This window comes from Acanthochromis polyacanthus, chromosome 2 (genome assembly GCF_021347895.1).
Source record: "Acanthochromis polyacanthus isolate Apoly-LR-REF ecotype Palm Island chromosome 2, KAUST_Apoly_ChrSc, whole genome shotgun sequence".
Taxonomy (NCBI): Eukaryota; Metazoa; Chordata; class Actinopteri; family Pomacentridae; genus Acanthochromis; species Acanthochromis polyacanthus.
In genome coordinates this window covers 1348048-1364755 of record NC_067114.1, presented here as the reverse complement: position 1 = coordinate 1364755, position 16708 = coordinate 1348048, and the positions used below count along the sequence as shown (strand labels likewise).

The window sequence follows — 16708 nt, the reverse complement described above, 5'->3', positions numbered from 1 at the left end:
CTACAATTCTACAGTTTCATTTAGCAGACGCTTTTGTCCAAAGCGACGTACAACACAAGCAAGAATTCAGACATAAGGAAAAACCTGTAGTAAGTGCAAAAAGTGCAAAAAGTGCGATTGGTCAAAGGTGTTGCCATCAAGTTGCAGAAGAAGTGCCACCACCACCACCCCTCTCCCTTTTTTTAAACTTTGTCAGTCCTAAATAAGTGCTGGGTTTTGGACCACCTGACTTATTCTACCCCTAAGGTGGAGTCAGATTAAGTGCCTCGGTGTTCTCTGAACAATTGAGTCTTCAGTTGTCTCTTCAAAGTAGAAAGGGACTCGGCAGAACGTACAGTTTGGTAGTTTGTTCACCATTTGGGAACAACAGAGGAGAATTTTAAAATTGTCTTTACTAATTCTTTGTCAATTTTTAATGTTTAATTTTGCCTTTTACACATTTTATTGTTATGTTTACCTCTGGTTTAAATAGAAATAACAACGTAGACGTTAAAAACATGTCATGTATCCAAAAACTATTTAAAATAGCATCATACCGGGCTTTGCAAAAGTTCTGTTACACTTGCAAAATGAACACAAAGATTTTTTTGGTGCAATAATTTTTTATTTTCCAAAATATTTAAATATATGTCTTAATGATAATATTAATCAGAAATGTGGCCACCCAAAAGTTTTATCTTATCGCACCCAAAAATCTTTGTGTTCATTTTCATGAATGTCTCAACAAGTGTAACAGAACTTTTGCAAAGCCCGGTATTTTGGGATTAGATTTTATTATAATATTTAAAAATTACAAATGTGTCACTGTGGCAGTGGCTCTGATTGTTCCAGTCTAAAAGTGACAGTTTGTTTTAGGAGCTGACAGATATTTGTGTCTTCTCTCCTGCAAATGTTAACACAGAAGTTAAAAGAAAAAATCTGGAATAAATGTGCTCAGACTAGAATTCCTTCAGTGCTTTTAAGATAACACATAATTAACTTTTCATGATGAAAAGTGAACATATTTACCTGATTAAGACTCAGCTGGAAATTCAAATAAAACCCACAGACTATTGCCAACAAAACATTTATTAAACCAACAGACGATGAGTTTGATGCTTTTCATGAGAACATACATTCCACCGCTCAGTGTTGCTCACAGTTCAGCCTCAGACAGCCGGATTCTTTTGCTTCACAACCGACAGTAGTTCTGGACGCGACGCCGTTCAAACCGAGAAACAAAACGAATATGAGACATGAAGCAGGAGCCAGAGTTAATTCTGCACATTCTTATTGTCAATTCAGTTCATTTAAAATGACCCTGAGCAATAATCTGTGTAAACATTTCTACATTCGCTCCAAACTAATAAAATGGAGAAAAGAAAAGTCGCCTCTTCCACATGACGTTTCTCCATCCGGGCTGAATATTTACAGAGGAGCTTCTAGGCATGCTGGTGTTCTGGTTACATACGGTACATAGCTGTGCATATAATGACAGAAACATGACACCAACTGTTCTCTGAACCTGTACACATCCTGCTTTATGTTTTAACTCTATTCTGGAGTCTGTCAGGCTGTAATAGAAATATATTTCATATATTGTTATATAGTGTATTCAAGGAGTGCATTCAGGTTCTCCAGCAGTAGATATGTGGGCTGACGGCGTTCTGCATAAATGGAGCTAAGGGAAGGACAGCGAGCAGCAGAGGTCGTTCTGAGCTAAACTCTGGATCAGTCTGCACCACTCGGCCCTCTTCTGGGTGATGTAAGCCGGGGTGATGATTTGGACGGGAAGGCGAGGCGATCCCTCCACCCTGGCCTTCTCACACAGGGCCTCGGCGATGCAGATGACGTACATACCACAGTCATAGCTGTTCTGCTGGGCCGGGCAGGGCTCCTCCACGAACAGCGCTTTCCTCCCGGCGCCCAGGAACGGCTCCAGCTTGCTGGCGATGCGCCGGGCGTGCAGCGAGTTGCTGCCGTTCTGAGAGTCATAGTGAGCGAAGTGGTTGGAGGTGTGGTGGTACAGCAGCAGGCTCCAGTGGGATCCTCCGGCCGACTGGTTGGAGTTGTCGTTGACGGCAAGGAAGACCCAGCGGCGGGAAGCCAGATCCAGCGGCTCCAGGAACAGAGCCAGCTCGTCCTGACAGGAAGCACACTTGATGAACTGGGTGACCTCGGGGCTGATGAAGATCATGGCCTCTCCCAGGACTCTGAAGCGCTCAGCAGCAAAGTACTCGAAGGCGAAACCGATGACCTGGTCGTTGAGCCAGTAAGGTCCTTCCAGCAGGGAAACATCGGAGCGCCGCAGCAGGCTGTCCTGGTAGCTCAGAACCACAGGATCCATCCTCCAGAACAATCAGAGAACGTCAGGCTGGGAAACACAAGAACGTTTCAGTGTTTGAGTGATTCAGCATTTAATCAACAACTATCAGCATAAAAAACTAAACATTCTGTCCATCCTCTCAGCTTTGTGATCTGTGAATAGAAACTGGTTTTTGGGGGGAATTTCTGACGGTTGGTTTGTAGAAAATAGAGCTGCAGTGATTGTTTGATGAGCTGAAAACTAGGAACCTAATTGTCAACTAATTTGATTACCAATTATTTGATTTTATTAATTTTTTAAAGATAAAAAAAATTCTCTGCTTCCATCTTAACTTTGAAAATTTGCTGGTTTCTTTACTCCTGGAAAATCCCTAAAGTATCTATCTATCTATCCATCCAGTTATCTGCAGATTAAAGAAATGATTGCTGATCAACAGATCACCAGAAATCTTCTGGTAGAACACAGGCAGCACTATTCATTATTTTTAAGTTACTTCATACATTAAAGCTCAGTATCTCAGACACGGATTAAATCTAATCCTGGACTAAAAAACTGTTTTCAGTGGAGATCTTTACTCACTTCTTGTTTTAGTCTACTACTACATAAGTCCACGTCTGGAAAAACATTTAAACACAACAAAAATATGATCCCTGCATGCAAATGGTCTCGTTTTATGACTTCAAAATCTCATTTCGGAAAAAAGGGTTAAATTGAACCAGCTGTTCAACTGAGGACACATTCTAAACCATTAAATGAATCCACACCCTCATCAGGTGTGGCTTCAGAGGACAATGATTAGACGGTGTGACCACAGACACTCCTTTGAACGGTGATGATAAAATGCAGCTTCATTCAAATGACTCGATGCCACAGATGACAGGAAACAGACGAGAACTGACTGGTTGGATGCTGCATGTCTGGAATCAGGCACTGGAATGTCCACAACTCCAATATTTGTCATTTCAGAAATAGTTTCAGCCTGATCCCGTCCCCAAAATATCCACCAAGTTAGCTAAACCCTTTAGGAAGAGTCGGAGACAACGATCCACAACACCATCAACAACCTCATTAACTTCAGCTCATGCAGATGTTTGACTTCCTACTGACTGTGATTTCTGGTCTCTCTACGTGTCCGTTATCATATCCAGTGTCGTGAACACTTGTTTGTTTCATATGATCCATTTTTTTTGTAAATATGCCACTTATTCCCCTGATTATTCCACTGGCTGACCACCATCCGCTAAAACACCAACAGCTCCACAGTAGAAAGTCTACAGGACTAAATTCCTGGGGGTGAACATCACAGACAACCTCAGCTGGTCTCTCCACGGTGAAGAAAGCCCAACGACGCCTTCACGTCCTGAGGAGAGAGAAGAGAGCCAGCCTTCCGACTCCATCCTGACCACCTTCTCCAGGGCCACCGTGGAGAGCGTCCTGATTGGCTGTTTCACCACATGGTTTTGGAAACGAATCACAGATCTCTGCAACGTGTGGTCAAGACAGTGGAGAAGATTCTCAGTGCCTCCCTCCCAGCTCTCCAGGACATCTACAAGGAATGCTGAGGACCTCCTCCATCATTAGGACCCCTCCCACCCCTCACATGGACTGTTTGCTGCCCTCCCAACAAGAAAGACTGAGCAGCATCTGAGCCACATCAGTGTGAATGTTCTTAAAGAAAATATTGGAAGTGTTAGTCACTTTAGATATTTCTGGAAGATTTTTACTAATTAAAAAAAATATTTACAAGAACTTTCTCTCCAAATTTGGGGGGATTTTTGAAAATAAAATTTTTAAGGGAAACTTTTAAGGAATTATTGGAATTTTCTTCTTGAAGATTTTGCAGATTTTCAGAAATTTGGGGAATATTTTTGCTCAATTTTTTTTTCAGACAAGGAAACAATATTTTTTGGTGCCCGTAAATGAAGACAACAGGAGAATTAAACTGCACATAGATGTTTTAAGACTGCACACAGGGGGATTAAACTGCACATAGATTTGTTAAAACTGCATATAGATTGATTAAACTGTGTTCAAGTTTACCTGACTATCAAACTTTGCAGAAGCCAACACAGACTGATCGGTTTGGGGTCGACGTTGATTTGATTCGTCGTTACTTCATGAAACCTGTACCTGGATCTGTCCTACAACACTAACAGAGTTACGTACAGATGTGTCCAGTGGCTATAAATCCACTGCGGAGCATCACATCACTGCAATGCGATGAGTTCATCGTTTTTTCGTTAGCATGAGCTAGCTAGCCGCCACTTTGACCAGCACACGCAGCCAAAACAACTCAGCTAAACAGCGACAGCAGCCTGTATAACACGCACCACGGGCCGCTAAATGAAAATACATGCGTTTGACTTGATGTCCATACCTGTAAAAGACACATTCAGATAAAAAGTAACAGGTAAACTGCAGTGTTGTCCCTCATTGCAGTGACTAACGTAAAGCGCTTCGGGAACGCCGATAAACATTTCGCGACAGTTGGGTGGAGACGAGCTCGCTTCTGATTGGCTGCTTACATCCGGGTACTTGCGCAGCAGCTAAATTGGAAGGCTAACGGTTTGTTTCATAGCGAACAAGCACTGAAAAGTAGTCGGTGTTTATATTTTATGGCCAAAGAAGAGCAACGACAAACACATATGTTGAAATAAACTTAACTGCCAATCATTTCTATACTTAAAATAAAACCGAAGTTCGGTTTAAGACTCATATAAGAGAGGACGGTGTAGCGTTGTTACTTTGAAGTCGTGCTATTTGCTTCCCACTTCCGCCCGTTTCTCTCCGCCCTCCCCTCCGGATTCCTCTCTCCGCCCCTCCGAGCGGCGGCGTGAACGCGCAGCGTAGTGGCCGCACTGATTAGCAAAAGCAAAGAGGAGTTTTGAGCGAGGAGCTGCCTTTTAATTACATCCGAACTGCGAAGACGCTGGGATTAAAAAAAGAGAGAAAAATAATGTCTTCTGTGCCGCGGACTTGAATCTCGGAGGACTTAGTTCGGGAGTCGAGCGTCCGGAGAGAGAAGAAAAACAAATTAATTCAGTGGGAATGCAGGGAATTAAATAGAGACTTAGGCTTTTTTTGGTGCGTGACTACAAGTGTGCGCGGCTCTGCAGAAAGAAGCCTGACAGGAGACGAAGGAAACTTGAGTGAAACGTTGAGTTCAGCTCCAGTCTGGAGGTAAGAGGAGGGATGTTGGGCTGCAGGATCCATGAATCACTGGAGCTGTTTTGTAAGAAACTTGTTCCTCTGAGCTGCTGCTCATCTGCAACGTTGTTTTCAGTTGCTTTTAAGGTGTGTGTTCGTGTGTGTCGGTGCTTTTGTTAGTCATTGAGGTGTGTGTGTGTGATGTGTTAGCTTGTGAAAAGTTGCGGCTGTCTCGTATGTCAGTTCAGATTGCAGCTACAGAAACCCAAAGGTGCCAAAAATCCCACTATAAACTGATAAACAATCCCAATAGCAGCCTTTTGATACATGCAGGTTCCTTTCTGCACATATTCACACACATTAATTTGCATAAATGTTGTAGATTTTGGACAAAAAACGCGCAAAAAGCAGGATGATGCAGCATAAATGAAAGAAGACCTGCAGTACAGCTTCTAGAAACCAGGTGTTTATGTTTAGTCTCATTTAGAAATAAGATGGTTTGAGTGTGTGCTTTTCTTAGTCACTGAGGTGTGTGTTTGTGAGCTTGTGAAAAGTTGTGTTGCTTCATATGCTAGTTCAGATTGCAACTACAAAAACCCAAAGGTGCCAAAAATCCCATCATAAACTGATGAATAATCGCAACAGCAACCTCTTGATACATGCAGGTTACTTTCTGCACTTATTTACTCATAAAAAACATTAATTTGCATTGCTGTCATGTAATGTTGTAGATTTGGACAAAAAGCAGGATGATGCAGCATAAATGAGAGGAAACCTGCAGCACAGTGTTTATGAATGAGGTGTTTTGTCTTTAGTTTCATTTAGAAATGAGATGATGTGAGTGTGTGCGTGCGCGGCAGGGTGGGGTAAATGTTTACATGTATTATTTAGTGGAGGTCAGACGGTGCAGCTCGCCGTGCACTGAGGACCAATACGGCATGCACAGCAGCTGTAATTGCACAGGGAGGTCTAATGGGGTGAGGAAGCTGCTGAATCATGGGTCTGTTCATGGACACACTCAGACGTTTACTCCTTGGCAGTGTGAGTGCACCTGAATGGCTTTTATTTTTATCTTGAGCCATTTCAGTGTTCAGTCGGAGGCTGTGGCCTACATTATGCATGAGGGAGGTTATAGTTAGAGTGGGACATTTCTGCAGAAGTGAGGACGGTTCATTGAAAGCTCCTGTGTGCTCCTGACCATCTTTTATTTACGGGACTATTATATAACACCCACATTAGATTTTAGATCAGGATTACTGCGATTATCACGGCGGAACATGCTCAGTTTTTTGTGCAGCGTTTGAAACTGTCGTCTCCTTACATAACTGCACTAAAAGCAGAGGAGAAGGGCTTGAATTGAGGCTGGGAGCAGCACAGGTGATGAGAGCAAAGTGGGCCTGTCCTGCAGGAATGTGAGCTCTGAGGAGACGCAGCTGCTGCAGCGTTAGAGGAGGCGTCCTGGACCGAGTCTCCGGCAACTGGTCCCTGTTGACATCTGACACCTCACAGAGCCTCTGTCTGCTGTTTCTGAAGGACCGGCCTCAGTTTTGTATCACACCGGGCTGCGCTGAGCGATATCGCAGACGCCACCTGAACAATCGAAGCTCAGATTTGAGTATTTGCAGCGACTAATCCGCTCGGTTTCAGTCTGCTTCTCTGTTTCTACAACTTTAAGAAGGTGGCCGTGTTCTAAAATCACAACAGCAACGCAAAGTTTCAGCTGCTTCTCTTCTCACTGCTACATAATCTTCGACTTTTTGCAAAATTTGTGCAGTTTTAAAAAAAAATTGCACTAGTTTAAGGCTGAATAATAGAAGCGACTGACTTTTGAGGAGCTTTGATTGCTTTCCATCGACTCCAAACATGGTAAGAAGTTCTAAAATCTCCAGATATCCTGTGCTACATCTGCCCACTGTGCTAATTAGGAATAATGTCAGCCTCAGAGCGCATCCAAACCCTAACCCTGTAGTCTGAATTAACTTCATGTACCGTCTGTCTAATGTCCAATGCTGGGAAGAGGAGCAACAAAAACATTGCTGTGGACGCCTGATTATTTTACTGTTTTCCCGCTGCAGTAATCTGAATTGTTGTACTTTGATAATCGGTTAAAAATAACAAAAAACCTTACTAATAATTGGACAAATGCAAAATCTCAGACATTTTTCCAGTCGTGTGAGTTTAGTGTTCATTTTGGCAGAAACTATTTAGAAATGAAGCTCAATTTAAAAGAAAAAACCTAGAAAGAGGGGAAAGAACATCGTTTTGCAAAAAATTTGCATTTTTTTTGAGTTTTGGATTAATTTAAGGCTCAAAAATAGAAGTGATTTGCAGTAGTTGCTGCTCATGTCTTAGTCAGTTGATGACTTGATTTTTTGTCGGCTCTTACATCACGTCCTGCCGCCCAGTCACACCTGATCTGTGGCCTCACTGAGTCAAACGAGCTCCTGATGTGTTTGAAATGTAAACTTTTGCCACTGATTGAACAAAGTTTGAACATTTAATGAGTTTGTATCGATTGTTTTAGTTAATTTGTCCTCGTGCATCTTGAAGAGTAACAGCAGCTTCTGTTTATATCAGCAGAAAGCGATGAAACTAAGCTTATAAAATGCCATAAAGTGATGGAAAATGTCGAATGGTGCTTCTCAAAGTCCAAGATGACATCCTCAAATGTCTTGTTTTGTCCACAACCCACAGATATTCAGTTTACTGTCACAGAGGAAGAAAGAAACCAGAATATATTTACATTTAAGAAGCTTGAATCAGAGGATTTTGGTGTTTTTTTCTTCTTAAAATGTTACTCAAACCAATTAATTATACAGATCGTTTCTGAATAACTTAATAGTTGACAAATCGACTACTCAATTAATCGACTGCTAATTCTGCTCTTTCAAATGACAAGAACCTCCAGTGAAAGCTTCATTTAATTACAGATTTCTAACTGAACTGGAGGATAAAGGAAGAGATTCAAGGATTCAGAGGTTTTATAACAAGTCATCAGTGCAGTGAAGTTCTCTGTTCTCTGCGTCTGTACCTTTTTATGGAACACATTTAATCACAAACGCACATATAAATATAGCAGAACAGTGTGAGAAGTTCTGCACTGAAGTAAAAGGTGTAAAAAAAAAACACGTTCAGTATTTATGGTGCAGATAAAATGAAGATCTGCTCTCATAAATACAAAAATACAGGGTAAAATGTGATGTTTTTTTCTATATATGAGACGAAAATGCGCATAAATTATATATCTAGGGGCTGTAACTGTGTCCTTACCCCTAAAGCTCATGAAGGCGGTTTCTGTTGTTTGTTTCTCTTTGTTATTGTGGGATAAAACTCAGTGATGTTCCTAAGACTTTGCACATCTACTGCAGCCTCAAACACAGTAAAGCATGTGGACTAAGCCCAGGATCCGGGCCTGAAGGTGTTCCTGAACACATCCCGTGATGTGGGGATGTCCTGCACGGTGTTGTGTGATGGGGCTGTGCGGTGTGAGTGATTGGCATGCACATGAAGTCATTAAAGAGGAACCTGCTTGTGTTGCAGCAAACAAAGCCCCCCTTTCTTTAGAGGACCATTATACGAGGCGGGCTTCGGCCTCACGGGCTCAGCTTCCCCACGCTTTGCATTTCCCCTCATTAACTCAGTGCTGCTAACGGCAGCTGGAGCGAGGTGTGCAGAGGAAAGTGCATGTGTTGTTCTTTGCATTTCTGTTTATGTGAAGTGTGCCTAACTCGTCCTCTTTAATTAATCCCTCACAATGGAGGAAAGGCGGCGAAAAAACGACATGGATTTGGTTGGAAGCTCGCTTTCAGTCCCTTTAAATTAAAGTCTGTCCGTGTTGTTTTTCCTTCCCAAGTGTTTCAAACCTTTTTGTTGCTCTTGTGGACGCTCACTTGCAGCCTGATTTGTTATTCGGAGGCTTGGATGGACGTGTAGAAGCCGCTCCATGAATATATATGAAGATAACACGAGTCTCAAACTCCAGGTTTGGTTAAAATACTTGCTGAGTACATCTATTCTTTTCTAAAGTACAGATATATATGCCTCTTCAATGTGCCTCGTTCTTCTTGCTTGGTTTTTATTAATTTTCTCCGTTTCTTTTCTTCCAGCACATGCTAATTATGTCCATTTGTGGCTCTGAGTTGCATTTTTAGCTCATTTTTAAACTGACAATGTGCAGGAGGATTGCGTTTGGTTTTTAGCTATGAGTGGTAATACCTGCTAGGGATCGATGGATGTGGGTTTGTCAGTGATGATGCTGATTATTGGTCATCAAGAAAGGCCAGGAACCAATATTTGGAACATTAAATTAAAAGTTTTAACAACATTTGAGAACAGAACGAGGACTGTCATCACTGAAGATGTAAAATAGAAACGCAGTGATTAAATCAGGACGCTGTTTATGTGACTGTTTTTCTCCTACACTTCCGTCTGCTGTTCTTCTATGTTTACTTAATATTTCACTATTCTATCACTTAAAGTTCCCACTGCGGTCCACATCTTACAGCTTTATTAATACTTTTTCTGACTCTGTTTCAGACCTGAAGTAGGGCATTTAATTTAGCAATAACTGATCCATAAAAATACAAATAATTGAAAAAATGCCAAATACCGGCCGCAATAATCGGATATCTAATACCCGCAGTGTAAAAGTAAAGTAAAATAGAACAGCTTTATTGTCATCATACATGTGGGAATGACAGAAATATAAGTAGCTGACACAGGACGGTGCATTGAAACCAGCTAAATTAACAATAAATAGTAAAATCAAATGTCCATAAAAAACAAAACTATATTAAGAATTCCAACACATGCAAAAAGGTGAGATATCTCCAGTACTGTGAGGAGGTAATGAGATCAAACAATAACCAGTAAAGTAGAATAAATATGGGCAGGAGATTGCAGCATTTTCTCATTTTAACGTGATATTTTAGTTAAGGATCACCAGTAAATCCATGCATGATGCCATCCAGGATGAATATCAGACATCAGCGTCTGTGTTGCCCACTAGAAGCTAAAGTTGTGATTTATTGTGAGTATTTAGTGTGTTGTGACCCCGCTGACAAAAGTGTTCAAAGGTTCAGACAGAGCAGGGCCCACGGTTAATCCCCAGGCATGTGCTGTTGTGTAACGGTCCCGCGGTACGGTCCGCGGTACGGTCCACGGTACGGTCCACGGTACGCTCCACGGTACGCTCCACGGTACGGTCTACGGTACGCTCCACGGTACGGTCTACGGTACGGTCCACGGTCCGGTCTACGGTCTGGTCCACGGTACGGTCCACGGTACGGTCCGCGGTACGGTCCGCGGTCCGGTCCGGTCTGCGGTACGGTCCGCGGTCCGGTCCGGTCTGCGGTACGGTCCGCGGTCCGGTACGGTCCGCGGTACGGTCCGCGGTACGGTCCGCGGTACGGTCTGCGGTACGGTCCACGGTCCGGTCCACGGTCCGGTCCGCGGTACGGTCCGCGGTACGGTCCACGGTCCGGTACGGTCCGCGGTACGGTCCACGGTACGGTCCGCGGTACGGTCCGCGGTACGGTCCACGGTCCGGTACGGTCCGCGGTACGGTCCGCGGTACGGTCCACGGTACGGTCCACGGTACGGTCCGCGGTACGGTCCGCGGTACGGTCTACGGTACGGTCCACGGTACGGTCCACGGTCCGGTCCACGGTCCGGTCCGCATGCAGAGCAGATCGGCCCTGAAACTACTTGAACCAGGGGAGTCAAACTCATCTCAGTGCAGGTTCCACATTCAGTCCAGTTTAATATCCAGTGGACCAGACCAGTAAAATCACAACACAATAACCTATAAATAACCACAACTCCTGATGGTTCCTTTGGTTTAGTACAAAAATGAACTAAAAATGTGCACATTTAACTAATTATCTTTTTACAAAACATAATGAACAACCTGACATTTATTAAGAAAAATGAATTCAATTTCAACAACATTCAGCCTCAGTTCCTCATTTACATAAAATATATCACAAAAACGAGGCACAAAATGATGAAAAAAATGAGAAAAACGACCTTAAACAAAACGGACAAAAAATTAGACAAAAAAAAGTAGACGAACGACAAAAACGATATGCAATACAAGAAATAAAGCAAAACACAAAACGACAAAAACGTGACAAACAATAAAAGTCAGACAAAAAACAACCAAAACACAAAAAAATTTTACAAAAGTAAGACACAAAATGACAAAAGAAGAATGAACAATCTAGTATTTTACTTTCTGATCCAAACAACTTGTCATGGTCTAGAAATGATTTTAAATTTATAGTTTTACTAATTTACAATCTGCAGTTAATGTCTTCTCTGTAATTTTTCCACTTTGAGGACCGGATTGGACCCTCTGGAGGACCACTTTTGGACCACGGGCCTCATGTTGGACACCCCTGGTTTAAACTACCAGGCAAATAACCAGGAAACAGTCCAACATTCACTTTGGTTCAACAAATGTAGAAGTAAAGCGTGCAGGAGGTGATGCGATGTATCGTTTTTTTTATTTCTGGTTCAGGAAGACAGAAGAAGTTCAGAGCTTCATCTCTGCTGCTCTTATCTGAGGAACTCTGACGGTTTACAGTAGTCTGGTCTCTGTCAGGATGAGGCAACAGGGGAGGAAGAGTGGAGATAGCTGTGGCTAACTGACAACAAACAGGCCGTGATAAGACCGATTCACAGACGTGTTCTCTAATAGCCCACATTCTTCCCTCCCGGCTGATCTGAACTGCAGTTATCAGTAAATGAGCAGATGATGAAGCTGTGGAGTTACGGTTTACAAGAGGAGCGTCGTGTTTGTTTCTCATTCCAAATTATGACAGAAGGAGAAATTCATTAAAATTAATATGAGGATACCACCGTCAGGACCGAATATTCGGGTCCAGCCCTACAATTCTACAATTCTATAATTTCATGTAGCAGACGCTTTGGTCCAAAGCGACGTACAACACAAGCAAGAATTCAGACATAAGGAAAAACCTGTAGTAAGTGCAAAAAGTGCTTCAAGTCCGATTGGTCAAAGGTGTTGCCATCAAGTTGCAGAAGAATTGCCAACAGCCCCCCCCCCCCCCCTTTTTTTTTTTTGTCCAACTTTGTCAGCGCTCAATAAGTGCTGGGTTTTGGACCACCTGACTTATTCTACCCCTAAGGTGGAGTCAGATTAAGTGCCTTGGTGTTCTCTGAACAAGTGAGTCTTCAATTGTCTCTTAAAAGTAGAAAGGGACTCAGTAGAACGCACAGAGTTTGGTAGATTGTTCCACCATTTGGGAACAACAGAGGAGAAGAGTCTGGCTGGAGATATGGAGCCGTGCTGGGCTGGAAGCACCAGGCGTCTCTCACATGCAGAGCGAAGTGGGCGTGAAGGGGAGTAGACCTGGATCAGGGAATCCAGGTAGGCTGGGGCCGTTCTTGTAAATGTTTTGTAAGCCAGGAGGACAGTTTTGAATTTGATTCTGGCTGCAACTGGAAGTCAGCAAAGGGAGATGAACAGGGGAGTGACATGAGCTCTTTTGGGCTGGTTGAAGACCAGACGTGCTGCTGCATTCTGGATCATCTGCAGAGGTTTGACTGTACATGCAGGGAGACCTGCCAGCCCGAGAAAGAACGACACCTGCTCCTTCCTCTGGGTCTTGTCGTGCCTCAGAGCTCCGTTTATCCTGCCTGCCCGGTGCTTTGGCAGCGACCTGCATTCATCCTGATTAACCTCTGATGCCTTTCATTCACTGCCTCAGACACCTGGAGTCCATCAGAGGCTCCTTATCGTCCCACAAAGAGCCCCACTCACCGCTGAAGTCCTCTCAGCTCAGCTAAGATTTTCCCTCTGTTTGTCTCAACAGGTGAAGTATAGAAGTAGAATGAAACACCGGCTGCCCCAGTTCTGGAGCTGGAGAGCCAGAATGAGCTTACCGAGGTTCACATGGACCTTCTCAGCTCAGACAATCCGGTATTGTTCAGGCTGGATTAAGGAGTGTGTTCCTGATGCTAATGGTCTGTTTTGGTAGAATGAGTGCCTGAAAGTTCACAATGCAGCTTATTTATAGTGCAAAGTTCTTCAGAGTACTGTGGTACTACCGTATCACACAAACAACAGAGCTGCTTTACTGCATGATTCAAACCCTCTGCAGAACTTTACATTTTCAGAGTGGTAGCTACCAGTCTGGAGGTTGGTGTCGTTTAATGAATGTAGACAGCCGAAGGAGAAAAGATATCCACCTGAAATGAGCAGCAGCTGGAAGACTTATACCTTCATCCTTCATCTGTAGAGTCAGCCCTGTTCTAACCCAACAGAAATACAGACATTTATTCATGATATTACAAAGAAGCAAAGTCTGTAAACACACGATGATTCAGTAAACCGTTCAGTTGAAGGTCTGATTCCACATCTTCATGTAGTTTACAGATACTTTCCTTTTTATGCCTTCCTCTTGTCGTCCTCACAGCACTTCTTTGACCTTCGGCTCCCACCAGAACAAGTTATATTAACTGATATACTTAAAATTGATTGCCAGAAAAGCATTTATAAACTACCTTTTCTTCTAAAATACGTAAATGTGCTGTTGCCTTTTGTCGGCTGAATCCAGGTTTTTGGAGCATTAATTGGACAGGGGCTGCTGCTAATGGTCAGTTTGAATGTTGATTAGTCTGTTGGTTGTTTTCTTGTTTAACCAGTTAATTGTTTGGTCGATAAAATGGTGAATATTCTCAATCAGTGTTTCTCGATGGTATCTGGACACAAAGATGTTCAGTTTTCTGACACAGAGGAGGAAAGAAACCGGGAAATCCAGACTGAAGAATAGAATTTTGATGATTTTTATTAGAGGAGGTTAGGGGTACTCAAAGCAATTCATTAACATGGTAGATTGCAATCAATGTATTATTTGCCAACTAACCTGTGAAGCGTTGCAGCTCCTGTCCCAAATCCCCAGCTGGTTTCCTCAGATGATATTCAGTCTGCTGACACAGAGGAAAACAAACAAAAATGTAAGACTGGAAAGTTGGAATCATTCTTAAAAAAACTGCTCATATTTATTAATTGATTACAGAAACACCTGTGATTATTAATAGTATTTTCTGCAAAACAAGAATTTTGAAAGTTTTGCCTTGCAGCAAGTGGCACTGATGGATTTTGGATGAATTTTTAATTATTTTTGAATCAGTTAATAAGTAAAATGTAGTGAATTTGAAACACCGATGAAGCTGATGTCTTGTTGAGATACGTACAGTAGAGTTTGGACATTTTATTCAACCTTTAGAAAATGTTGAATATCAGCTTTTGTTGTTGCGGCGGAAGAATCTTTTCAGACTTATCCAGATGTTTGGTGATCATCATGAAAGACGCTTCTCGAGAAAATGAAGAAATGTTCTGGCTTCTTGTTTTCCCAGTCGGCCGACATAAACATAAAGTATTCTGCATTTTGGTTCAGACACTCCGTAGTTTTCCTTTGTTGCCCAGGAAACTTTCTTGGTCGTTTTTTATTGTTGTTTTACACCCTGGTGGAATAAACGAGACCATGCGTGTTTGTGGTGCTGCTGGGCTGCATTCTGGGAAATGAAGGAATTGTCAAACTGAAGATTAACAAAAGAATAGTTCTTTCAGTGCATGAAAATGTAATTTTAATAATGAGAAACAGCAAAAGGGCGTCTGAAGGTGGGATTTTCCTCAAACCTTGTTCAACTACAGTTTAGTAAATGGTCTGAAGCCATGAGGCCGTAGCGTTAAATGCTGCCTCTCCACCAACATCTTCCGTCATCTGCTGGAAGCTGGCGGCTAAACTCTGTGTTATCATCCGGTTGCAGCTCTTCTGTCTCTCCGTCAGCGGCGGCTCCGGCTCAGATTTCAAACGTTCTGCGGTCAGCTGCAGCAGAGAGACAGAAAGCAGTCGTCCCCCATCCTCCCAGCAGACAGACAGCCTCTGTAACACTGCCCTGTAATTACAGGTCATGTTTTTTCCTAATACGCTAAACAGATGTGCTTAGAATTGTGCTTAACATTCAGACCCACAGTTGGACTTGATGACCTATCATTACTATCAGCTGGAGAACGCTGTTTTCTGTTGAATCACTGGTTTGGATTAGAGATCCTCAAACTTGGATTGTTTCTGCGGGTTACTTTAATTCTCTGAGTGAGAGAAGATTTGCAGCTTTAACTGATTTAATGTGCAGGAAGAAAAGTCACGAATTGAGCTGTAGATTTAACAACTCAACATAAAATGAGATCTTCCAGACATAAAAATGACCATTAAAAAAGTTAAAAATCTAAATTTCTTTGAATTTAAAAATGCAAACGTTAACATTTGTTCCAACTTTTCAACAGTGCAATCTTTCAGGTGAGTTTAAATGACATGTTATCTTTAAAATATTGCCAAAATTCAAACATTTATCAGAGCCAGAAATGTTAAAAACGGGAAGAATTGGAAGATTGTCAACTTTTGGACAGTCCTTGAACAAATCGTGTGTATTTCATTTCACTTAACCAGACCTCCGCTTAAGATCCCCTTTATTGTAAGTCCCATTGGAGAAAAACCATCAAAAATAAATCATTTACACACATCAGATTCTGTTAAAAAAAAAACATGAGTAACTCGGCTCTAACAACCGGTCACATGACAAAAATTTAAGGAATTTTAGCTGAGCTGGGCTGAACTGCAGGCAGTGTTCACACAGAGGAGATAAAATCTAAGTAGAGAAATATCTCTAGTATGCAGACTTACTGCCTTATCACTATTGACTACATATTTCCGTCCCTCCAGGATTTTGTTTTTTTCCCCAGATTTTTGTCTCTAAAATGAATTCGCGGTGACTTTTCTAAAAAATTGCCATGTGAGTTGTGATTTTTTTTTTTAACGTATTTGCTGCGATGAAATTGCAGGAGACAGTGACAGTTGTTAACAAGTTTTTGAAACATGTTTCAACATTTTAATGGGCAATATTTCTTTCTAAACTAATTCTTTAATGCTCCAACTCATTTCCACAAACTGGAACACCACGGTGGGAAACTAGCAGCCAGATCCTGGTTTAACATGAAGTGGTTGGTAGATTTTAGGCACTAAATGATCATTTATGTTGAATGAATCATGTTTGGACATTTCTGTCTGATCTGGATCCACAGCTTCCATCACGGTGATCTGTCTGCTCTGTTTCCGCTCCTTTCAGACGTTCTCCTGACATGTTTGGAGGTAGAAAAGTGTTTGTCAGTCGATGGTTTTCGTTTGTATTCCACCACAATACTTCACAGATGGTGAAGGGTAGTCTTTC

General features: G+C 42.2%; 2 protein-coding genes across 11 annotated transcripts in view; one reads left to right on the top strand and one right to left on the bottom strand.

The window, feature by feature from the left end:
* Positions 1–1050: 1050 nt before the first annotated feature.
* Positions 1051–4807, bottom strand: senp8 (SUMO peptidase family member, NEDD8 specific). 2 transcript variants are annotated; one of them, XM_022187284.2, is made up of 2 exons: positions 4683–4807; positions 1051–2353 (listed from the first exon to the last, which is right to left on the bottom strand). In XM_022187284.2, the coding sequence occupies exon 2, from the start codon at positions 2324–2326 to the stop codon at positions 1661–1663; it is 666 nt and encodes a 221-aa protein (XP_022042976.1). In that variant the 5' UTR covers positions 2327–2353; positions 4683–4807; the 3' UTR covers positions 1051–1660. The 2 variants fall into 2 exon arrangements, with proteins under 2 accessions (XP_022042976.1, XP_022042977.1); XM_022187285.2 differs by lacking the exon at positions 4683–4807 and adding an exon at positions 4346–4665.
* Positions 4808–5131: 324 nt separating this feature from the next.
* Positions 5132–16708, top strand: part of myo9aa (myosin IXAa) — a 150001-nt gene continuing 138424 nt past the window's right edge. For all 9 annotated transcript variants that reach the window (XM_051936565.1, XM_051936589.1, XM_051936553.1 and 6 more), the window contains exon 1: positions 5132–5485. The gene's annotated coding sequence lies outside the window, so the exon portion shown is untranslated. The remainder of the gene's footprint in view (positions 5486–16708) is intronic.